The sequence below is a fragment of the Rhamphochromis longiceps genome, linkage group LG7, assembly GCF_057381845.1.
Source record: "Rhamphochromis longiceps isolate RC_006_pf linkage group LG7, R_longiceps_female_GT1.1, whole genome shotgun sequence".
NCBI classification, from domain to species: domain Eukaryota; kingdom Metazoa; phylum Chordata; class Actinopteri; order Cichliformes; family Cichlidae; genus Rhamphochromis; species Rhamphochromis longiceps.
Window position 1 is genome coordinate 47,960,985 of NC_140563.1, and position 26,256 is coordinate 47,987,240.

Here is a 26,256-nt window from a genome sequence, read left to right on the forward strand (position 1 = left end):
GCTTCTAACTCAATGCATAACAGACTTTATTTATTATAGAATCAATAGTATAAACATTTCTTATTCTCAGCTTTTGTGTTTGTGAATGTAACTATTTGTACTTTTATATGTTGCTATGAATATATGTGGAACAAAGACCAACAATAAGAAAGCTTAATTAAAAAGATGCTTTTAGCCAATTTAAGCTCCTCTACCTGTGTAGATCTCTGCCTCTGAGGGATCCTCCACTCGTTTGTGCTGGATGATGTAGTCAGAAACTTTGCAGCCAATCAGAGGCTCCACATCCATCCACTCCAGGGCGACCATTGTGCTTGAGGGCTCCAGGTAAGGGGATAGGCGCAAACTAAACAATACAGAGAATACAAGATAAGATAAAAAAAAACACACAAAAAAAACCAGACATATATGAACAATGAGATAAAATGCTTCCACAACTATTTGGCATCCTCATCTGGAGTTTCACATAGGATTGTATCAGCGTATGCTTTATGCTGAAAGCATGGTCATAAATCTCAAATGGATAAGTGGGAATCCCACGTGTTGTTGTTATTGTGTTGGACTAGAGAGTGCACCACCTCCAGCTATATGTCATCTGACAACAGAATAGCAAACAGAGACTTGGAACAAAACAGCATTCCAAAGCCACATGTGCTCCAGCAGCTTTCCATGTGTAGTTTTCCCCCTTTAATCCCTCAAAAGAGATAAAAGAACAACATTTCAATTTTTGTCTGCTCTCCAGCTGTGTCTGTGACAATGCCATGAAAGAGGTTAGCTGTTTTGATGCTCAGTTTTATCCTCACACACAATAATAATACTTATTTCAGGTTCTTAATGTGTCTACCACTAACCAGAGTTGGAGATTTTGGCAGCTGCAGTGACTCTTGGGCTTTTTTTTTTGTCAGGTCGTAGAGTTACAGAAACCAAAACTCTGTTTGTGGCATCAAGTAAGTCAACAACCACAATTCATAAACAAAATACTAAGAAAGCAGTCAAAAGGTTTATGCATTTCAGAGTACTTCTATAACATCTGTGCAAAATAAACTAGAGTCTGATTTCAATATCACTTCCTATCTATTTTGCTTCTTGGCTTAAAAGTCAAGGGTCAGCATATATTATAACATTTGGGCCCACAGGAATGGTACTGAACTGCCAAAACTCACAGAGTTTTCTCTGCACAATCATTACAAAAGAAACAGCTGTTAATAAAGGATGGAACTGATTATTTTGCTATTTAAATGGTCCAGTAAAACTTTAAAAAGTCACAAAGAGAAGGACCAGTCAGTTACCTCCATACCATTTATACACGTAAGCTAGAAACCCTCAATGAATGTATAAACTGGCTTAGCCAGTCAAGAGGCATATGCATGCAGCATATGGCCCTAAAAACATGGAAGAAAAACTTTAAAATAAGGCAAACTGTCAGCAATTCATTCAAGCTAAAACTCTGAAAAATGTATTTAGAAAAACTTCTAATTTAGGGAAAACTACTTTCGGTGCTTTAGGATACTTACAATTGTGCAAGTGCAAGCTGCTTTGCAACCTCCCCCCACCCCCAGGGCCTCTTTTCATTCTGTGTTTTTCTTGTATCCATACACCCATTTTCTTAAACACTTATCAAGTTCAGGGATGCAGAAGGGTTGGAACCTATGCTAGCTCTTATAGGCGACGAACACATTGTATAGGTAGATGGTTTATTGGGGGCCTATACTTGGCTTAATGATTGCAATATCTGTTATCACTTGCACCTATTCTGTTTTTCCTCCTGCTGCTGCTCTTCCAGCCTTTGGGTATCCATACATTGGGAGGGTAGGGAAATATGATCTTATGTTGTCAGTTTCTTGGACTTGGACTTTATAATCCGCTGTGTCAACCAAACTATAATAGGGATAATTCTTTTGAATGCATTAATGATGTGTGCCATAATACAATTTACTGCTTTAATTATGCAAATCAAAAATAAAATGAATCCAGTTTGTTCATTTTTTTAGTTATGATTTTTTTATGACTTTAGATAATTTATCATCAAAGTCTTGCCCTTTCAACTTCCTGTTTCTTTTTAAAGATTTTTTAAGGCAACAATCGCTTGGGCGGATGACTCACAAAAGGCTCAGGGGTATTATTAGGACACCCTGAATGAGAGCATGTTCTTGTCAGGGAAGTGTAAGGGCCGACTGACAGTTATTAGAACTTCAGGGACTGTGCTTATGTCTACAGCTTTCTCAAGTGCCCCTGGAGTCGAGAGAGACAGGTAAGTGTGTATGTGTGCGCATATCCATGTGCGTATAAGTGTCCCTGCAGTGCACTGGTGCATGCATCCATAAAACCTCTCTTGTGTATGTGCATGGATTCCAAAGTGTCATAGTGTCACCTCACACTTACATCGGCTGCCTGAGGGGACTGCAGTTAGGCAGGCCATCTTTGCTGAAGGCACTCAGGTCACAGCGACACCAGTTATCGATGACATCGCCCTTTCCAGCACACCAGTATGAGCTCATTGTGGCACTCTTTAAGGCCTGTAAAGGGTAACAGGTGAGAGAAATGCAATTATCTTTTGAAACAAGGGCTTACTGTCCAGCTATGCTTATCCCATCCCCCCTCCTCACCTCCCACCCAGCCCACCCCCTCAACCAGTTTCCTCCACTGGTTTCCTCCACATAACAGCACACACAGACATTCATCTTATGTCAGTCAATTTTTCATTTACCTTTGACAGTTCCCTGAAATGAACTCCAGGAGACAGCCAGTAAAAATATAGTCTTACATTTGACGGAGTAAGGACTGGTCAAAATGCCCTCAAAATTGTTCAGAACTCAATGTAAGTCTCATAAAGATGTAACAGCAGAGAGGCACACACACACACACACACACACACACACACACACACACACACACACACACACACACACACACACACACACACACACACAGTCAAAAAGAGAGTGACCTTTTCATACCCACCGTTCCCAATTACCAGAAGGCAGGAACATCACACTAGCATTAACACTGTGACACTATCACTGTGCTTACACTGTGATATCATAGATGCACTGTGACTTCTATGATAGATGAGTGAGAGCTGTGACACTAGCCACCTCCCATTCCAGGGTAGCGGGTAGTGAGATATTAATAGATGAGATCAACTTCTGGCATCTCCTTGTGCTACTTCATTTACAGGTGGATGAAAAAAGTTTTAAAAAAAAAAGGTCGTAGCTCAGCCATCTTCTAAAAGGCAGCAAAATGCCAATATAACCATCAAAGCAATAAAATATAATGTCAGGGCTTTCGTTAAAGCTGCAGGCTCTCTTGAGGGTGAGTTCAAGAGAGTTCACCATCACTACGACTCCCCGTCACACTACAGATCAATGAGCACTCAGTAATTTATGTGCTCTAACTGGTTGATAGTGTGTATTGGAATTTATTTTACTTATGTATTAATCACATTATTTTATTGTATAATGCCTTGGTGCCACTGGATTTTAACATGTCTCACACTCATACTGTAAGACAGATGGTGGGGGTCTAGTAAGGAAGTTGGGGGAAGCAGACAACTCCACAGGAAGAGTCTTTTGTCTCTTCGAGGACTCTGGGAGGTAGCAAGGGAGTGTGAACCTTAAGGTGTGAAACAGCTGTGTATTGCCTTTTGTTCCTGGAAAAGGTATTTAACTGAGAGCCATGCTAGGCTCAGAGAGACTCCGTGTCTCCGTCTGCCCCGCGATCATGCAGGCTCTCCACCAAGCTTGGTTTTTCTGTTCTTTTGTGTTTTGATTAAAGAATGTTAGCTACCGCTCACCGCTCGTCTGCAGGCTTTATTTAAATGGAAAACTTCCACAACAAGTGTTACCTCATGCAGGCTACTTTGGAGACGTGCTTGATCGTGATCTCAAAAAAAGGGCACTGAAGCCGTGCAGAAACAGTAGCATTGTGTACCAGGTATCCAACAAAAAGGAGGAAGGAGGCCCCTTATTGTTCGAACGCATGGCATATGACGCTGATTCAAAAGCAGAGCAACTGATGATACTACGCACACATCTCTAAGACGACTGAGTACATGCTGCACACAAACAAAGTGAAAAACAAACATGATCATGATTAATTTCAACAGCTCACTGTTTCGTTTCATTTGAGAAACGCCAACAAAGATTTTCTGCAGTGTGTTGATTAGTAGAAGTGACATTCGAGCTGACTTTGGTCATAGGCCTGACCAGAGAGGCAAACAGCTTGGCCAAAATTGAGTCAGGGTATGCACTCAGAAGCTGATGTTAGCATTTCCATAACATTGCATTGTGAGCCTCAAAGAAGGCTCAACAGACTTTCATGGGAACTGACTTCTTCCACTCGAGGCAAAGTACCTTGAGAGCACAAATGACCTAAATGAGCAGCAGAGGAAAGAGTGAGGAAAATAAAGAGGGTGAGGCTGAAGAAAGAAAGAAAGGAAGAAAGAGAGAAATAAAATAGGACAGTGAAAAAAATCTACAAACAAAGGTGTGAAAATGGGGACTTCCGACACTGAAACACATTCCCTGACTTTACTAGGGAATGGATCCTTTTGCAGCGCACACTTCATCATTACATCCTCCAGTACAGTACCAGGGCTCTAAATTAGGTATTATAGGGGGCAGGCAAGCACTATAATCCAGAGCCATATTATAATCCATTGGAAAACCGAAAAGGTTATTATGCCACCCCCCCCCCACCCCCACCGGATGAACCCATGTGGTAAACTGCTGCCAGAAAACAACAACAGCAGTAGTCTTGCCACCTCAAATCAATGGGAAGCAGGCCACAGTGAAATGCAACACACACAAATAACACGGGCTCAAGGTCTATGCACGCACACAGTCTAGGCAAATATGAGAAACGATCTCCAATACCAGGGGCAAAAGAGAGAAAGACCACAGGACCGCAGTGCCTGTACCACCATCAGATTCCTAGAAGGAAAAAAAAACCCATATGGGTTTCTGCGCTTGATTGCATGGCTGCACATGTGAAAAACAGACAAAGCGATTACCACTGTGTTTATGTTTGAAGAGTAATGCAAGCCATTCTCCTTTGGGTAAACAGGGAATCTAATTTTGGTTTAGGGAACGAGGTGGGAGTTGGGTGGGGATGCAGGAGGTAAAATAAAGACGAGGATTTAAAGTTCAGCAGGGAAAAAAAGCATTTAATTACGATAGAATGCGTGCGGTGGCTCGTGGTGACGAAGACAGCAACGTATGCGGCAGGTGAGAGTGAAAAGAAATAAATAGGCAGGAAAAAAATCCAGTGATGAAATAAACAAACACAATGAAAATCCCGGGTCAGAGTGTATGTGTGTTCAGTGCTGTTGCTACATAAGTCACAGTTGGCAAGAGGAGGCTACTCTACACTTTATCGATTAACTGCGTATTCTGCATTTCCCAGAACTCCACAGATCCATACACATTCTGTAAGAACCAAACATTATCCATTAAGCTTCATATTAGAAAAGGTGGTGTTTCCGTAAAGAAGGCTCTCTCTGAGGACAGAGTCTTTGTGCACCTCAAACACATTCACTTTTAGGAACCTGCTAGTGCCTCTAACACGCCGTTTTACCGGTTCGCAAACACGGCACAACTTTGTCTCTGCTAACCTTATCAACACTGAACGAATCAAGTTGAAATGCAATCACTCCCCACGTCAAATGTAAGACAAGAGCAGTGAACATTGAGGGCAAGTGAGCATCAGCAAAAACTCAAGCCACAAATTCTGAGCTTTGACGTCATTTAAACCCTGCAGACTCGTTGGCACCAAAACACAATTTAGACCTTTCACTTTTCTAGATGCCTGTCGTGACTTACAAGTAAGCAAGCAACGCCATAGTGACGTCTTTAATGTATTAATCTGTTTGTCTAGTCTATGCTGACCATATTACTGTCTGTATCCAGAGGCTAATACACAAAAACACTGGCCAGCTGGCCCAGAGTATTGATTTATAAAATAATCACCAGTGGTGGTAAAGAGTGTAAGACACGGCACACACACACACACACACACACACACACACAGCCCACCATAATGATGTTCTTTCTGTGCGTGTGCGTGCATGCACACATGCATTTATCTGGCCCTTTCCATCATTCAAGGCTAATGGTGTTAACAAGGGAACCAATGGGCTGCTTCTAGGAACCTTCCAGGAAATGGGACAGTGGGGGCAGCTCAAAGGTTGGTTCAAACAGAGGTTGATAGTGTGTTTGAAAACTCTCAAATATTAGGAAGGTTTGGGTTTTTTGGTGTCCCAGTTCTGCCTGAAGATGTTCTGAGCCGATCTGACCTTTCCAGCAAAGTAAAGTGATGGTTAGTGTGTTATTGTATTTTCTGTTACAAGATAGCATTAGGCAATTAAAAACAGCTAAGAAACAATTATAACAATAATAACGATAAAACAAACCATATCCTTTACTGAGGTAATTATTAGGGGTGCAACGATATTCGTATCGATATTGAACCGTTCGATACAGTGCTTTCGGTTCGGTACGCATATGTATCGAACAATACAACATTTGTAATTTATTTTATCAATTTTCCTTCTGACGATGCTGTCTGTGTGGAGCGCTCAGTGAATCTGTGTTCGACTACTCCGCCTAGGCTGCACTGTCGAGCGCAGATCCACTGAGCGCTCCACACAGACAGCATAGTCAGAAGGAAGAGCACAGGGCAAGCTAGCGAGACAGAAGTTAAGCTCTCCTTGCAACAGGCAAATTGACCCTCATTCAGATCTGGCGTTTGGAATTATTTTGGTTTTCATGTGACGTATGACCCTGAAGGTAAGCGAGTCATGGACTAAAGTAAAACAGTATGTTGGATGTGCCATGCAATGCTCAATTACATTGGTGTGAACTAGTGTGTTAGCGCAGTTAGCTCGTTAACGTGTTGGCCGTCTAGCCCCATGCACGGAGCGATCGGCGGTAGCTCGTTAACGGAGATTTGCCGTGTTGTGGCGTTAAGGTCATTTCAACGAGATTAACCTGAAAGCACTAGTAGGAACACAACGAATATGACTGCACATTTACACCGACATCATCCTAGTGCAAAGACAAAAACAACAAGCATGCTACTAACTTTAGCCGAGTCATTTAGACAGCTGTTAGCACATGATTCTCCTTATGCTGCTGAGAGTATAGCCCAGAAGAAGCGGATAGTATAGCTTTTATTTTGGAAAGAGACATTTCTCTGTAATAAACTCTCTTTTCCAAAGATGAGTGATTCCTCAATCAGATACAGGGCTTGCAATATCGCTAGCCCGACGTCCCGGAGCTAGCGATTTTTTCAGTCGGGCTACCAGAATCTATCTCTTCCCTGCCCGTCGGGCTATTGTAGGAAAAATATATGTCAATGCTTTTGCATTCTTTCAGAAATGTAGCTGGGTAATTATGTCATTGGCATCGGTGAGCCACTGTCAATATGTGACATATTGAAGTCGCGTTTGAATTTGCGCTTGTTTTTTTGCTTTCACTTTGCAATCGTGCGAACTGTGTATAGAGAGCGACAGCACTGATCTGTGAGTGATGATAATTTGTGCACCAATTCCTCTGACATCGTCTTATTAATCGTTAGCTTACTATGCAAACATGACAAGTGAAATCTCCCGCAGCAAGCTTAAACATGTGAGAGGTTGATCGCGCAGAGAATCGCTGAGCTTATGTGAGTGCGCGTGTAAAAGCATTTCAGTTCTGCTGAGCCAAATAAGACAGGTCAGGGTGAAGAAGTGACAGCCAAATAAAAGCTTACCACAAAACGGAGAAGTTATGACAAATCAGACTATAAGGCAAAAAGAAAGTGCAGCTTTATGGTTTCATGGACAAAATAATTTCTGTGGCTGCAATATGACGAGCTAAATAACCAGGGCTGCACATAAGTGGTCCGCAGGTGCGCATTCGCTGTCAAAATAAAAAACGCGCACAAGGGTTAGGGTTAGGGTTAAATTTAAAAACTGTACTTTTGAGTTAAAATATATATTTATAATTTTAATAAATGACAAATTAAAAATGCATGAACATTTTTTTTGTATCGAAAAAATATCGAACCGTGACACCAAAGTATCGAACCGAACCGAACCGTGAATTTTGTGTATCGTTGCACCCCTAGTAATTATCTATGCTACTTTTAAGCATTCATTCTGTAAGTTGTATGAACACTAATACACTTTTTGGGGCTTTGTTATTGGAAAGAAAGGTTTGTGTCTGTGAGGTCAAACTGTTTTGGCTGAAGCATAAAGAACAAGTCTGTACTGCTGCTGATGTAATTAATGGATGTTTGTGGATGAGGATGTAAATAGTATGCACTGACCATGCAGGTTTTATAGAAAATTGTTTAATTATCTACCCTACAGGAGCGTTCGCCTTCCTTCTTTGTTATTGTTGCTTTAGTCTTTGCCTTTTTTCATCTCTCTCTGTTTTCCTCCCTCTCTTTGCTTTTTTCCCCCCGTAAATTGAATTGAATCGAATTAAACTAAATTAAATTTTAATTAGATTTATGATTCTGGAATCTAGAAAGTTAGTTTATAACATAAATTTGCAGCAGTATTCAAGAAGTGTTGTTGTTCTACAAACCAAATAAACTCTGTGACCTGAAGGGGGAGGAAAAAAGAACTTTATGGCTGCTCTGCAAAGCCAGTTAATAATGTCCTCCAGGAAGTAGGTGCACATGTTTCTTTGCCAAAGATGAAAAGAGAAGACTTCATGAACATACCTTCTGAGGATTCAGGGTGACAGAAACCCCACAATGGCATTAGTGCACTTAATAAAAGCATAAAAAAAGGAAACGTGTGCAGATCTGGGATAAATTTCTATTGAGTGATGAAACCACACACACAAACATAAAAATCCTTTACTGACCACCACCTCATCTGTCAAACACAGTGGTTCTGTTATGTGTTGGGCATGCGTGGCTGCGCATGGAACTGGCACACTGCTGTTTACTGATTATTTCCCCGCTTTTAGGCGCGACGGCGTGAGCACTGTATGAGTTTCAGCCAAATTCATCAAAACACACCACATCATATTTCATAATTCAACAGGTCAGTGAATTAAAAACACTATCTTTAGCCAAGTCAGGCATTTTATCAGTTGAACTAAATTCCACTTGCTAAAGGTGACAGTAAAGGTTCATTAGAGTCCACAACAACTGTCCTAAAGGTGAACTTGAGAAGCATTTGACATGATACTCCATTAAATATTTATTGTAACAGTTTTGTTTGACATGATGCGATCTGTCCAGTTACTTCTAATTGTATAATTGAACTTTGCGCTATGTGTTACAAGGTATTGTATGTTACTTGCTCCCTATGCAGTGCCTACTATACTCTCTTGGTTAATGGTGTTGCCGTTTTCATTTTAAACCTGTAGTCTCTCATCTACTCTTCGGAAATATTGGAGACACACCCCTGCGAGGGGCTGCAGTACTGGATAATGGTCAGAGCATGACAGCAACAATTCTCCAAGATATAGAGCATTCTGACCCATTAGACTCACAACCAATTTGTTCAAAAGGTTTGCCGTAATTCAGTCATAGCAACACAGAACTACTGGCAAGCAATAAGCTTATTATATTTTATTTTTTTTACCTTGGTTTTTTCTTCTGTGGGACTAAAAAAGTCTGTGGTAATCTGCATATGCATGTATTTATTTTCATACATGCATCTGCCCAGTAAGCAAGACCACCAGTGCAATTCCAAGACTGGTTCCAGTTGAATTCAAGTCAAGACTCGATCTAAAAGACGCCCTGCCAGAGAACAGAGCAACATGAGAGGCATTTAGGACCAAAACAAAGACGGAGGAAACCTCAAGTCTACACTTCCAAAAATAATCATTATCATCTATAAATCCATCTAAAAGTGCAAATGAAGAATGAATAAGCAATCAAAAAACCCACAAGCTCTGGGACTGAAATCTTGTTCGGACTCAAATGACATGGATACACAGAATTACATCTTTGTGTTATTCAGTATTTGAAAGGATCACTTTTTAAAAAGGTAAATTGCAACTATTGAAGATGTTGCAATAAACTTTAATTGAGTACCAAAAGAAAAAAAACAAAAAACCCATACTGTGGACTAAAAAGACTAAAAATAAAGACATTTCTTGTACATTGTTACTTTATTTTGAGGTTTTATAACCATCCAGTATCAGTTCACTTAGCTTTTATCGGTTTCAAAAGCCTATTTTCAATTTTCACTTTAGGTTTCTTTTTTGTTTAGTTTCAGTTGACTGTAAAAAAAAAAGTTCTGTTATAGTCTTTACAGGGAAAGGCTGATTTCACATTGTGACCAAATCCCCTTCTGGCGTCACGTGAGTCAGTAGTGAAATGGACGTGATGCGTCCTGTCAAACAATCAGGCAGCTGGGGGGGGGGGGGAGGTTACTGACAGATGCCAGGACCTCGGAAAGGAGGGACAAAAGGAGGCAAAAAAAGAGTAAGTGGTCGACACATATAGATATGATCTCGGTCCACCTAATCATAAACTAGATAACAAAGCTTCTATTTTGATTGCTTCCATGGGCTAAAGGGGGAAAAAAAGTACTTCATCTCTGAGAAAGCTTTTGCCACATGGCAGCTGTCTTTCCTGATAGACTCAGCCAAGTAGAAAGACAGTCTCAAGCAAAATTGCGCATGTGAGACGGAAACACATAAAGGAAGAGAGTGACAGAGCGAGAGGGTGGTTGCGTGTGTAGCGAGGCAGGTCGTCGCTTGTCTCTAATGCAATGTAGGTATGTGCCATTCTGACTAGAAGCAGCTGTGGCCGAGAGAAGAAGAGAAAGCGAAGAAAAGAGGAGCAGTGATGGACTCCCCTCCCTCCCAAGAGGTCGATGACATCAATAAGAAGCGAATAATCCTGCCTCAAGCTACCTCAGAAGGGCTGAGCGATCCACTGCAGTCTAGCCCTTCTCCTCCTCTTCCTCCTCCTCATACATCTCACTCTCTAAACCCCCAGAAGACCACTAGTGGGTAGGGGAAGAGAAAAGGATGGATGGATAGCAAGGTGTTTGGAAGAGAGGCATTTTACTCTTCCTCACGTTTATGTATTGATGAAGCCCACTATGGGCCGTCTACTATTGATTGTGCCTTCTTTTCTTTGGGGCTGTGGTACTTGTTATGGGAGGCACGTACAGGAAGCTATATCGTGTATGTGCGATCATAGGTTCACATATATACACACACACACACACACACACACACACACACACACACACACAAACAAATACATTTGATTGCTGAATGATTGATAAGGGTAAAGCTAAACTAAGCTAAACTCCTCCGTATATATGCATGCACATGTCTTAGGTGGACGTTACCTGAAATCTTGTTTACTCACACTGAGAAGACAAAGTTATCAAAACTTAGGTATCAAAAATAAAAAAGTGCTGAATGAACAAACAAAGAAAATATGGTCTAATATTTAGCCAGACCCCATTAGTAAATTTGCTTATGGAAAGGAAATGTGATATGATTAACTTTCTCTGCAAAAAGATCCAAAGACATCTGAAATGGGATGAATCATAGTGCAGCACGTGGCAATTAAGCTGATATTACATTCAGCTGTATATACTTGTTTAGACACGGGCGCGCATATCTCACACATATACACATCGACTTCCCCACAAGAGAAAACCATGATGTCATCCTTTTTAGTCCCTCTGTATTACAGTATTCGTTTCCAGCGGTCAAAGTCAACCAACCAATGCCACCTAGAGTTGAATTCTTATAACTGCATCAGTTAAACGCTTCAGACAACAACAAATATGTACAGTTAGAAAGTTTGATTACATCACCATTAACTGAATGCCCAGTGGTGCAGTATTTAGCTGCCAGCTTGTCAGCACAAACCACCAGCAGTGTAAAGATGTGAAGACAGATTTGCATATCTGTCTGTCTGTCTGTCTGTCTGTCTATATATATATATATATATGGGATAATCATATTCATATTTAAACGATATGTATAAATGTTAGCAGATTAAATCTTGCAAACTTGGGAAAATAGAAGGAATTGCGGTATTAATGATAAAATTAGGCATTTCATTAAAAAAAACAAAAACAAAAGGATTTTTAAATAAAGTGGTGAAAGTTTATTCCTGTATGCGGATTGCTTTTGCTTTGAGTAGCATCACACCTCTTAATTAGGTTGACAGTTCACATTCTCATCTGTCCCTTTTCCCTTTGCACACATGCATGTGCATGTAAGCTGGCACACAGACACAGAGCTTCCTATACTCCCACGCTGCTTTCTCACCTCTTTGGTGACATTGTCTTGGACCAAGCTGTAAAGGGGCACGACGCGACTGACTTCCAGCAGAACAGGGATGGGGGAAGGCTGTTCACCAGTCCTGCTGTTACCAGTGCGGCCTCTTCCCGATACTCCGCCCATCATGGCCTGGTGATGGCATAGGTGGCAGCCAGCTGGACAGCTGCCCTTTTCTTCACAGCGGATCTCCACACCATTCACCATGTCATCAGATAAAAGCTGGCTCTTCTGCAGCGCCGACAGGTAGCTGATGAAGGGAAGTGACTTCAGCTCACGACGCCCGCCTCCACCAATACCCTGCTCCGTTGCCTCTGGAGGGGTTTTTGGGGAGAAAGGGGTGTTATATGGGGCATTAGTCAAAGGAAGGAGATAAACAATTAAATGCAATATTGATTTACTTTAAATGATTGATGCCACAGTGTCAGATTCTTTCTTTTTTTATATGTACGCTTTCATAATTATAAAGACAATCCCCCTTTTCTTAACTCTGTAAAAATAATTTAACCTTGCTTGGAAAAAAAGAAGATTAGTTGCATAGAATATCACCATCTGGATTTACTTGAAAGAAAAAAAACAAAAAACCTAATCCCTTATGACCATCAGCTGTCATAGACAAAAGAGGAATGGCTAGGGGATAAAAGAAGGAGGGAGGGGATGTGCCTGGTTTCTTCTCATAAGTGTCAATTACCACTTTTTGATGTTCTCACTGGAGTTTGGGTAGATTCTTTTTCATCATTTCCTCCTTAAGCAGGAAAATAACACACCACATGGAAAGAAGAGGAAGTGAAAGAAACAGGGGAGGAGAGAGATTGCTAATCGGGTGTTGAGTGATTGATTTGGAGGACACAGCAAGCCACATGTTTCAGTGGAGCACATCTGCCATCTGCGCTGATGTGGCAGATATGCTTTTGTTTCCGTTTACTTTCCAAAGAAATGCAAGTTTTCCAACTAAGCGATAATGTATTTTTTCTAAAACAATAAATAAGAGTGCACCAAAGCTTCTTTCACGATATAACAATTACATATAATGCACTGTCTCGCTGTGTAACAAACTGCGGAGAAAACACAATGAGAAATATGCAAAATGAGACGCATAATACTGAAAACAAATCTGTTTTTATCAGTGTAAATTACAACATCAGCCTCTACACATGTACAAAAACAGCAGTGTGCAAAATCCTACTCTATAGTCACGCTTACTGAAAGTGTAGACAGTTTAAGTTTGCTCTTCCTCTTCATTGCATGTTCAGTTGGGCCAATTAGAGATGCTCTTTTAAAAGGCCTATTAAGAATTAGCTTTGCAGAAATGAAAACTGCAAGCATCAAATAACACATTTACAGCATGCAACGCATAAAAGAAAATAGCAGGCATCTTATAAAAAATGTGAAATATTTATCTGCAAATACAAAAGAAACATTTTCGAACTATTCTAATTTGCATTACATTTATGTGGCATTTCCATGATCGTTTCAATTAAAAATCGAGGTAAGTAAGTAAAAATTTGACAACAAAGTCATTGCAACAATTAAGTATCATATCCAAAAAGAATACTGGGTTTAGACAAATATACCAGAGTGGATTCTTCCAGGATAATATTAAAAAGTGGCTCTGAAATAACCATCTGTGCTCAAAGTTTAGTTATTAAATCTCAGCTGTATTTCATGTCAGGTAGCTAAGACTTGTTCCGTAAGTCTGTGTGTCAAAGAAAATTTTGTGTGTCTTTGTTAGTTATTCCCTGTGTCCAGCTAGATGACACTTTAAAGGTGGGTGGTAACTTCATTTGAAACACAATGCAAACAGGCTCAATGGGAGGCCCATGAGCCCAATTACACCCACTTCACAAGGAAGCACAGACAATGAAAAGCGATGTTGTCAACCAGCTCCCACAATAAATCCCATATCACCTAAGCATTGTGCACCTGTGTCTGTGAGCCTGCTTATTTGTGGTGTATAAAGTACACTCCACACACATTTAGAGAAATTTCCCCAAATTCGCAGTTTAAGGAGTGACCCAGCTTGTTGCCTCTTTAGCTGTGACAGCTCTTTACTGTGTGGAATAGATGTGATGCTTGTGCAAGACTTGCCTGTCACCAAAACACTGTAAAGAGATAAGTGTGGTGAGGTTACTTGCTATTAATCTTGATCTTTCTTTGTTAATTAAAATCTCTTTGTAGACTGGTTGCATCATAATTAAGTCAACAGGGACCCATCCCCTTTGGCCAGAGTGATGTTGCCCACGCAACAACAGCAACAGAGTCAGGTATCTTTCTAAGGCAATTAGATACAGATACACTCACTATGGGCGGATGATGTTATTGCTTTAGTAAGACAACTATAACAGGTCCATACTAACTAGTGATTTTAACAGGTCCTTGCTTTAAGTATAGATATTGTAAATTATATACATTTCTTTTAACTAATATAGAGAAAAAAGGGCAGCACAACAATTACGGCTCTGATGATAGTAGGCTAAAAGAAATATTAAATATCTTAGGATATATCTTGAAGTGGGCCATTTTTAGATAGTCCTGTTAAAGTAAATCATCAGCTCCAACATTAAAGCCACGAGCTCAGTGTTGCAACTCTGCAGCTGACACAACAGCTCTCACCCACTGGGGACATGGGAGTTTTCAGCAGTGTGGTGTGATGTCTAGCACCAGACACTGCCAGCTAATCTGATGGGTCCTATGGGTTGTGGGGTGGGGCCTCCTCCAGGCTTGTTCCTGCATATCCCATTGATGTTTGACTGATATCAGGAGAGTTTGCAGACCAGGTTAAAAACACAGACTCATGTTGCCTTAGCTGGTCGGCGTTTCTGCAGAATAGGTGGGACATGACCTTTGGGGGAAGCCAGTGCTGTTAAAGCAAAGGGAGGTGCTGTCGCCATGCAGACAAGGGTTGTGTTTTGTCTGCAACAATGGTGGCACGTGTCAGAGTAATCCACATGATTGCCGGGACCCGGCAGAACATTGTGCTGTAACTGGATTACCAGTGGTATTCACTTCACCTGTCAGTGGTTTTAATTTTGTTGCTGATATCTGTATCGTGTGAACATTCTAAGTAGACCTATTCTGACATCTAATGGTCACTCTGTGTAATTACTGCCTTCTTTTAAAAACAAAGCTTGTGAACACTGCTTCAGGTATGCTATGGGAGAATAGTTTTCTCAGCTACAAGTTTGGTTACTTGGTTACAAGTTAACCAGTTATCTAACTTAAAAGGGGGTAGCTTTAATGGAGAAGGATATTCTGCTAAAATGACATTGCAATAATTTTATTGTGTTTATTGCATTTTACTGTTGATCTCCAAAAGTTGATTCTGTTCATCTGGACGTAGGGTTTTATGGGAGAAACGCTACGTCCAGCGCGGAGTCAAGGACGGCATTTACGTGAAAAGCGAAAGACCATCTCTGAATCGAGAAGGGGGCCTAAGGGTACATCTGTCACCATCTTACAATGCTGTGATTGCACCCAACTCTTTGTGAATGGTACTCATGGCCATTGATCATTGGTCTTTGATCAGTGGGTTTTGGTCAGTGGTTGTTGATCAATGGTCATGAGATTTTGCATAATTAAGATTAAGGAATTGGCCCATTGTTCCTTCAGTGGGCTGGTTTCAGTCATTATGCAAATGTACTGTTTATAAGATTGGGGAAACCTGCAGTCAGCTGAGACTGAAGAAGTCACTTGGATGAGTGACGAAACGTTTCTCCCACAAAACGCTCCGTCCAGATGAACAGAATCAACTTTTGGAGATTTACTTTCCTGGATGATTGAGAATGCACCAAGACATTTTACTGTTGAATTAACAAGTTGCTGGGAGAAGAACACATATGAATCCATCTAACTGCATTTATATCACACCTAAACATGCAATGCTTACTCTTGCTTTTTGCCTGTGTGTTTATTCACTGCATATACCAATCTAACCAAATCGATAGAATTTTGTATTTAAAAACATTTGGTATGGAGTTGTATTTCTTTTGGGAATTTCTGAGGTCATCCAACTCGCTAGGTGGCGAGCTCCAGTAATTCTGAAAAACTGCGCTCTCCGTTTACTAAATGGCAGCCAATCAAAACAACCGTAGGGCTCGCCTCTGTGCGTATTGCGTAACATCCCGGTTGTGTGTGCGTGATGTCGTCAGCACTGCAGTCTTTACTAGCAGCTGCATAGCCGAAAGATACAGAACGCCCCGCAACAGCGCTGCACTTTTAACCAGCAAAACAGTGAAGTGAAGGTAATGTTTAAAAGCAGAAAAGCCTCGAGAGACTCTTACGACGAGTCGCCTTTCTTACGTTTGAATGCACGCCCTTCAAAGTCAGTACTGTCGGTGAATAACACTACTGTTTATGTGCAGGGCTAAGGGCATTTGTCGTATTGTGGTGAGGCCTGCGATTTACTTTTCCTTTGCAAGTCTGGACTGCAGTGTCAACCTGCTGTAAAACAACAAGTTAGCATTATGTTGGTGTAGGATTTAACCTAGTACTCCCGTTTCTCATTAGCATGACACGGTGTATCTCTTAGCTTGCTGATACACGCCATCACTCACCATATGTTGGGTTTCAGTAGCTCCACGTCATTGAACTGTGTACCTAACCGTTAATGTTGATCTAATCTGCTCTGTTATCTAGAATCTAACTTAAACTTGACCTGGCAAATAAGCGTGGCTGCATCCTGTGTTTATTTTTTGAATATCTGTTAGTTTCGTCTGCTTCAGTGTTACAGTGTGGCACAATGTTACAGAACTTTTCATTTCTTCCATTTAAGGTGAGGACCACAATGGCAGCTGCTCTTGACCCAGATCTAATGAGGGAGGTTCTCGAATGCCCCATCTGCCTGGAAACCTACAACCAGGAACAAATGCGACCCAAGCTCCTGCAGTGTGGTCACACAGTGTGCCGGCAGTGTCTGGAGAAGCTGTTGGCCAATACTATCAATGGTGTCCGCTGCCCCTTTTGTAGCAAGGTCTCCCGTATGAGCAGCATCTCCCAGTTGGCTGACAATCTCACTGTGCTCAAGATTCTCGATTGCACTATGTCCTGCAGTGCTGCTGCCGCCGCCCTAATGTGCAAATCCTGCTGCAATCGCCTGCCGCGACAGTACTGCCACGATTGTGCCTCAGTTCTCTGTGAGCTCTGCAAAGGAGATGGCCACCTGCATGAAGGACATTCAGTCCAGCCGATAAGGGTGGCTGCTGAACAGCGTCGTAAGGACCTGGGTTGTAAACTGGAGGCTCTCCGTGATGTTATAGGAGAAATTCAGAAAAAAAAGACAGTAATTGAAAACATTTCCAAGTCCTTGAGACTAAAGTACCGAACAATACAGCAGGACTACACCACAGCTGAGCTACGTCTTCAAGAGGAGCTCAGCAGGTCTCGAAGGACATTCAGGACTTCCATGGCAGAAGTAGAAAAGCTCAACGCGCAGGTCCTGGAGGAGCAGACATATCTTCTTAACATTGCAGAGGTCAAAGTGGTGTCACGCTGTGATTATCTGACAATGCGAGCAAGACAAAGTGACATTGCCTTGCTAAAAGACGATGGCGGAGACAGTGATGATGAGGAACTGGATCTGAGGAGCAGTTTACCCACAACCTTTCAACTGCAACAGCCAGAGCTGATCAGAACAGAGCAGTCTAAACCTCTAGAAGTGGGCCAGCTGACCACAAGAACTTGCACCATCAATACAGATGATGAGGAGAGTGGGTTAGAAATTGCACTTGAAAGTGATGTAGAGGGGGCGGGAGCTACAGGAGGTGAAGTGGTGGCTCCAGTGGATCTTTACCGAGACATTGACATGGTTGCAGCTGTGGAGGAGGCAGTATGTGGTTCGCCAAGCAGCTTTAAATCAAAGTCTATGGATGCAGGAGGAGGATCACCTGGAGCAGCGCGGGCAAGTTCAGGGCCGCCAGTCTGCCAGTTTGTGAAGAAGATGGGCTCTAAGGGAACTCTACCTGGGAGTTTCAATCTGCCTGTCAGCATCTGTGTGACGCCTCAAGGTGAGGTACTGGTGGCTGATCGTGGGAACTTCCGTATCCAGATTTTTAATCGCAAAGGCTTCCAACGTGAAATTCGGCGCAGCGCTAGTAGCATTGACAACTTTGTCCTGAGCTTCCTGGGGGCTGATTTGCCTAACCTCATCCCCTTATCTATTGCTGTGACTGCACAAGGCTTGATTGGTGTCACTGACAACTACGATAACTCAGTTAAAGTTTACACCATGGATGGACACTGTGTGGCCTGCCACAAGAACCAACTGATTAAACCCTGGGGTATTACTGCCATGCCATCAGGCCAGTTTGTGGTGTCAGATGTCGAAGGTGGCAAGCTGTGGTGTATAGCGGTAGACCGCAATGTAGGTGTGGTCAGCTACAACAGACTTTGCTCTGCTGTACGGCCAAAGTTTGTGACATGTGATGCAGCTGGAACGGTTTATTTTACCCAGGGCTTGGCCCTGAACTTTGAGAAACGCCAGAATGAGCCCCACCTGGAGGGTGGCTTTTCCATCGGTTCGGTGGGTACTGATGGCCAGCTTGGCAAACAGCTCAGCCATTTCTTCTCGGAGACGGAAGACTTCCGCTGTATCACTGGCATGTGTGTGGATTCCAATGGAGATTTGCTGGTTACAGACAGTGGCAGGAAAGAAATCCTCCAGTTTCCAAAAGAAGGTGGATACAATATTTTAATCCAGGAAGGGCTGACCTGTCCTGTGGGAGTGGCCACTACCCAGAAAGGACAGCTGCTAGTGCTGGACTGTTGGGACCACTGTGTTAAAGTCTACACATACATTCAGAGGAGGCATTCCTCTACTTCTTAGAAGAACAACAAAGTGTAATTGCCCTTTGTTGTGCAATTGCAAAGTACAGAAGTTTGGAAAAGGAAGAAACATACTCTTATTTAACACTCTTTAATTTAGCTGCAATCCAGTCAGTTCTCACTGTAGCTCTCATTTGGGTTATTAAATCAGTAGTTCAGTCAATTCAATTCAGGTTCAGGTTATAGTCTACTGGGTTTTATCTTGAGTATCTCAAGTTGAATCCGGTTCTTATAATGCAGGGATGTCAAACTCATTTTACATTGTGGGCCACATACACGCACAGCCCACTTTGATCTTAAGTGGGCCAGACTTTCTGATAGTGTTTAATCACACATTTAGTCCCTGAGATATTTCAATAAAAAGAAACAAGTGCAATTTCAAGGATAAATCAGTTTTTCTACACGATATAGAAATGTTGCTTTGGGCTTAAATTGTAAGAAGTAATGTGTAAAAGTACAAAAAAAATCAAACTAAATTTATTTTCATTAATTGACAGAATGTCTTTTTTTTTCTTTTCTTTTAATGCTGAACCAACTGTAAAAATAGTAGATGGTGAAAAAACAGGAGCTTTCTCTCATTTAATGGTTTACTGGTGTTTATTTACTTTGGTGAAGTATAAACGATCACTGAGGAGGTCGGTAGGAAAAGCTGTAAAACTTGTGAAAATATAGTTAAGTTTAAAATTTATGCCCTCCTTGACAATTTCCAAAGCCATCCAGTGGGCCAGATTTTTGGCGGGCTGATTCTTATATTGGTCTAGTGGATCTGATCATGCAAACTTTTAAGATTAAACACACTGGCATGCTATCTCTTTGGAATAAGCCTAAGATGCAACTGATTTCTAAGCTACTGAGACACAGATTTTTTTTTTCTCTTCCTTCCCATTTTATTGGCTGCTGTACTCACCAATCAGCCTGGCCTTCGCTAAACATGTATTTACATTAAATAAAGCATAAGGCTTTGAGCCTGTGAAGCACTTTATCGACACATCACTGTTTTCTTGTGTTAGGTTTAAGTAGCACACACTAACATTGATGTCGCTGAATGCAGCTGGCAGCTTTAATGTTTACTGCACAGTTAGCTCATAGCATAACCAAGTACCAGCATTCATTAAATTGCATTCAGTAACATTCAGGGAACATTAAATTTAAAACATTAAGGTGTGAACTGGAAAGAGTCCAAACTCCAATATTATGTGCTGTGGTGGAACTATTAAACCGTAATAGGGATATTAATGGAATTTGTTTATCTTTTTAATTCACGTTTTAGGAAACTTATGTAGGACTGTAAAGGTGAAAAACAGAACATTACTACATCTTTTAAAGTTCATTTAATGGTAGCCTTGTTAATACAACCAAAAGCACCTTTTATTCGGTTGACCACATTATCATTTTTTCTGTGGGGCTTTGAGAGCACATTATTGTCTTTTGTTGCGGTATTAAAGTTCTGTCCGTCAGTCTTGTATACATCGTGCCCAAACACGAGACACCAGTTGAGAACATTCTGGAGCAGTCGTTAGGCTTTAGTGACAGTGAAGCAACTGTCACTAAAATTCACAGCCTGAGCTGCATACATTTCTCTCTGTACATCTCACATTTGTACATTTTTTGTAATTTTCTTCCAGTGACTTTCCAGCCATGGCCTAACCACAATATCACTGAAATACAGACAGATGTAGCATAAAATTCTGTTATCTGCTTCAGATGATATTCCAGCTGTTTATCTCACTCATAGATTTTACCTCTGTTTTAGCTCTTTGTTTTCCTTTGTTTGGTTTTTGCTTCACCTGGTAGTTTTAGTCTAGTAGGATGAAAAACACAATAGCTTTTTTTTTCTTACACAGAGCTGTTCCCATTATGAACAAAGCAGAAATGTCCTAAGGGGTAGGATGACCTTTGTAGTTTGGAAAGTGTTTAAAAGTGAAAAGCTCTGAGGGTGTACTCAGAAGTGAGAGTAATGGCTTAGCAAGCTGTGTTGAAGCTTAAAGTCAGAGTTTTCAGTGTCACAAAGGTGACTTTTTTTTACCTGGCTTAATCACCGTGGTAACCTATGCTAAACACATAACCTTGTCAGGAGCAATTTATGTTTAGTTTCAAAATCAGCTTGAAGCACCATGTTCTCACTGATTCTTTAATTTATACCATGTGCTAAGTACTGTACAGATTCTTTGCTGGAGTAATATGTTTCATATATGCAACCTGTTAAGCCGTACCTCACTGAAACCACTGAATGCTGTAAAATTCCAACAGCACAAACTGCATCGTATTGTTACTGGAATTTACATGCATTCAGTTGGTGATGCAGAAAATGTATAGATGTTTTTATGCATGATTCTTATCTGCTGCGTTGCTGGAGCTGCTAGAACACAAAATGGAAAATCAATCAGACCATTTGTCACCAAGAATACGTATTCAATCAGTAAAATGAATTTCACTTTGAGCTGGCAAAAAAACAAATGAAAGTTCTCTATGTGCTTTAGTGGGCTATGTGACAGCAGCATTTAATGTTTAAATGTATCTGGTTTAAACTTTCAGAGCTCTAATATGCAGACCTTGCATTAGAAATTAACGGCAGCATAAAAACAAATAAATTATCAAGCCAGGTTTAATCATTGCGTGCACTAAATCATCAGATTGTTTTTCACCTATTAACGTCTCTGACTGGAAGAGGTGGCACTCGCGGGGATCGTTTTATGCAGAAGCAGAGTCATATAATACGTGAAAACGCCCCGTTTTGTGTTTGAGCGTGTTCGGAGCCTGAATCAGAAAACCTTTCTTAACAGAAAGTTGATAACCACCATTGTGATACCCATTATCTCCAACTGGGGTTTAATTTTTTGTCATGCCAGCTAATATAAAGAAAGCCTGGCTATGTTGAACTTCCTTTGTAGTATACCCCTGAGTTCTGTTCCCTAAAAAAAGTACCTACAGCTGCATCAAATGCAGTCACGTCTAAAGGATATATACTATACTACCATCGCTAACACTAAACCGCTGCAACACTCATGTCACAGACAAGACAGATTTCTAAAAATACAAATGTTTGCAAACTGTGTTCAAACCTGACATGCTCCATGGCATTGTTTCCTAATGCTTGCCTACTGGTTTCAAAATCTTTGTAGGAATCATAGCTGGCAGGAGCAATTGGAGTAGCACTGCAAGGATAATGATGATTGAAAACTCCAGCATCCTACCCCACACCTGAGTTTGTGAAACCGCGTTGGTTCCCTGTTGCTTTGTATTCTCCAGGTTTTCGTTCAATATTAGATAGCTTGCAACCAGAGTTCTCAGTTGTTGGTAGATAGGACAACAGCCATATGTAATATTTTGCTATTTCATGCACAGTGTCTCCGTTCTGGTCTCCCATCAATTTGTAATTTATTGGTACACCATTTAAATTTATTTAATTTCTGAATTTAATGGTGGTGTGAGAAAGCTGATGCTTTTAGGATAAATAAACAAAAAAAAAGTCGTTTTTTGACAATGATTGGCAGGTGGGACGGGGCAGACTGCAGACTCACTCTGTTTTAGCCTTAAAAATATTTTATTTCACAAAGCTGACCTTAACTCTGCACTGGAGCCCTATTAAGCAGCATGAGAATCAAACTGTGTAATAACCAATACATGTTTTTAATATTGCTACATAAGCAAAGAGGAGAAGAAAGTTGAACTGAAGTATCCTATCTAGTCTATCACACTCATATATTTGTGCTGTTACATTTTGGGTGATGTATTTTGGGGCTATGCGTTACCTTAGCACTGATTGATTAAAGACTCTCGTCTGCATGTCATCCTTACCATAAATTCTTTTAGTGCTGTACATTAAAGAGATCAATAAAATGTAATTACTGGACATATTCAAGCTGTTTAAAGTAACACAAAAATGCATAAAATGCCAGAAAAATCAAGTGTCCTTGTGTCAGTGTGGTAAACATCAAATTATCTCACATTGTCTCATCTTAATATTATTGTTACGTTTTTGAAGAAAGGTTATTTCCTTGCATATTTATTCAGTAACTCTACTAGGTTGTTATATTGCATTGTTTCAATGAACCAAAAACCAGTGACTTTTAAATTATGTTGTTGAAGGCTATGAATTTTACAGTGTGTTGAGCACATTGTAGACATCTCTGTGTCGTCCAATTCCTGTTTGTATTGTTAAGAATCTGAGTGCAATAAACATTTATGAAACGAGCAGATAAAATGTCTGCAGTAGTGTCTTTTTGTGTATTTTAGTTGAATGTGAGTGTGCATAATTTTTCAGTTTCTCTCTGGCTGTTATTAAAAGACATGATTTTAACCTTTTTTGTCAATGTAACTGATTAGCTGATTACTTCATTTACATATACTTAGATGCAGGTAATGGTGGTTGATGAGGACAAAAGTAGTAACACTGACAATTAAGCCATAATACAGGCAATCAACCCTATCAGTGTTTTAAGCTGTCAGAATAATGTGGCAGGATAAAGGGCACTTTATTTCTTACCTAAAATGTTGTACAAGTAAAATCTAGTTAACACTCTACACACAGCTGGAAGTTATGAAACACAAACTTAGTTGGTGCTTCAAGTGCATTGCTGAAGAACATCACATTTTATGGTCTTTATTAAGCATAAATAAAGTCCATAAAGTAAAATGGACATGCTTTTTTGAAAAGTCTCTCATACTTTTGTGACACATATATTTAGATTTGGGTTAACACGTTTTTGGACAATAACACAATTTTCATTTTGCCACTGTATACCAGCACGGGTAATTTTATTCAACATGTGATTGAAATGCAGCTGTAATTTTAGGGGTTTAACAGAAGTACTGCATTAACCATTTTACATAATTATTTATACTTAGTCCCCCACTTTCAGAGGCTGAAAAGTAACTGTTTCTCCATTATTCTTTCATTGAAAATGAAGGAGGTGATCATTAGCCCGAAATCAGAGAAAAACTTTAGGAGTGGCCAGATCAGTCTGGTGCATTTATAAAAGAAGGATTGCACTGGTCAGCTCAGCAACACAAGGGCCCGAAAGACCTTTTGGTGACGTGAAATCAGCTGAAATCGATGATCATAATTACTTTCCTTGGTTGAGAAAAAAAAAACCCTTCACAAAATCTAATCATGTCACAAACACCCTTGAGAAGTAAAGGTAGCATTATCAAAGTCTACAATCAAGAAACACCTTTATAAATGGCAATACAGAGAATGTATAAAAACATACAAATCATTGGTTATAATCATGAACAGGAAGGCCCAAAAAGGCGCTTCTCAGTTCTGATGAAACAGAATAATGAAACCAAGATTATCTTGTACCAGAACAATAGGACAGAAAAGCATGGGGAGCGAGAGAAACATCTCATGATCTGATGACCATAAAATATCTGTGAAACGTGGTGGAGGCAGAGCTGTAGAATAGGCCTGTATGGCTGCCAGTGGAACAGGGTCATTCCACTGGCAGCCATATTGATGATATGACTCCTGATGGAAGTAGCAGGATGAACTGTTAAGTAATTATTGATCCCGTGTTGAATTTGTAAGTTTGCTCTCTTATAAAAAAGTGAAAAGTCTCGAATGTTTTATGCTAATTTCATTTTAATGGAGAGAGATTAACCAACAATCTGGAAAATATAACTTACATAAAAGTTAGAAATTTATCTGTGTCACTGAGCATTTGATCTTCAAGAAAAACATTACTTAGTGCTTGTTGGAGAAATCCTTGTTGACCAGCACAGCAGTAAGACATTTCTTGTAGTTGGTCATGAGGTTTTCACACATCTTAGGAGGGAATTTTCATTGTTCTTTACAGAAACTCTCTAAATCAGGGGTGTTAAATATGAGGCCCAAAATCGGCCCAGAAAAGATTTGCTGCCAAGTGGGCTGCCCCACGAAGAAAGTGTAAACGAGTGCATTTATTTTTTTCCTATTGATAGACCCCCACTCCCCAATGCCATCCATAATACACAAAGTACAAAGACATTTTCTGTGAATTAATGAAAACTTTATATTCTAAATTTATAATTAAAGGACAGTGAGCAATTACCTGCCAGAACCTTTTTTCTGTAATTATACACATTGATCATATCACTGGCCCACTTCTCATCAGCTGTATGCAGCCTATGATGTTTGACATCGAGTTTGACGTGTCTACTCTAAATCCTTGAGGTTTCGTGGCTTAGTAAGTTGAAGTTCCCTCCACAGACTTTCTACAGGACTAAATGCTGGCCACTGGCTAGCCCACTCTATGAAGTTATGTGCTTCTTCTTTAGCCACTCTTTTGTTGCCTTAGTGGTTTGTTTTGGGTTGGAAGCCCGATCCACGACCCGTTTTCAGTGTTCTGGTAGAAGTAAAGATGTTCTCATCCAAGACTGTGTTCTTTGGGCCTTTTGTCTTCCTCCAAACAAGCTGGGTCAAGCTGATGCCAAAGAGCTTGATTTTGGTTTCATCTGTCCACACCGCTGGTGAACTTAAGATGGACCTGTACTTGTGCCTTCTTAAGTATGGGATCTTGCAAGTGGTGCAAGATTTTAGTCCATTGAGGCATAGTATGTTACCAGTCGTGTTCTTGTGAAATGATCTGATCTGTTGATATTCTGTCTCCATTAAAATGAAACTAACATAAAAACGAGAGACTGTTCATTTCTTTGTAAGTGAGCAAACTTAAAAATTCAGCAGGGGGCCACTGATACTCTCTGTTATATTGATACTCCCTCCTAAATACTCTCTGTCCTGATTAAGACAAATGCTGGAAGCTGATCGGACAGCGGTTCATGACCAGTTAATAACCCAAATAATACTGCAAAAACAACCCAAGAGATTTTCAAGGCAAGAAATATTGGGATATAAAATGTATAAAAATGGCTCTAATTCCTGAACAGTTAATGCAATACTTTTATTAAACCCATTTGAATTAAAGCTGCAAGCCTCCACTTCAATCACATCTTGGCTGTTTGATTTAAAATCCACTTTAATAGTGTACAGAGGAAAAATTATTTCACTGTCCAAATGCTTATGGACTTTTCTACTATAAACGTTGCTAGAATTGAAAAAAAAAACAACACTATCTTGTTATATTGCTCTTTGTAAGGGGGAGGGGGGGATGTTCAGCAGTCGACCTCTCTGACCCATAATTCTGTCTTCTTTTTATTTTTAGAGCCAATAAACCTCACTGATCACCCAAACTAAATATCACTA

The 26,256-nt window shown here is 40.5% G+C and overlaps 2 protein-coding genes across 2 annotated transcripts in view; one reads left to right on the forward strand and one right to left on the reverse strand.

The window, feature by feature from the left end:
• The window catches only part of astn2 (astrotactin 2), a 306,591-nt gene that overhangs the window by 49,986 nt on the left and 230,349 nt on the right, over window positions 1-26,256 (reverse strand). The window contains exons 17-19 of the mRNA XM_085413994.1: window positions 12,246-12,568; window positions 2,380-2,513; window positions 195-343 (exon numbers count right to left, since the gene is read on the reverse strand). Of these exons, the coding sequence (XP_085270120.1) occupies window positions 195-343; window positions 2,380-2,513; window positions 12,246-12,568 (606 nt within the window). The remainder of the gene's footprint in view (window positions 1-194; window positions 344-2,379; window positions 2,514-12,245; window positions 12,569-26,256) is intronic.
• Window positions 16,378-23,266, forward strand: trim32 (tripartite motif containing 32). The gene is made up of 2 exons (XM_085413995.1): window positions 16,378-16,495; window positions 17,026-23,266. The coding sequence occupies exon 2, from the start codon at window positions 17,038-17,040 to the stop codon at window positions 19,072-19,074; it is 2,037 nt and encodes a 678-aa protein (XP_085270121.1). The 5' UTR covers window positions 16,378-16,495; window positions 17,026-17,037; the 3' UTR covers window positions 19,075-23,266.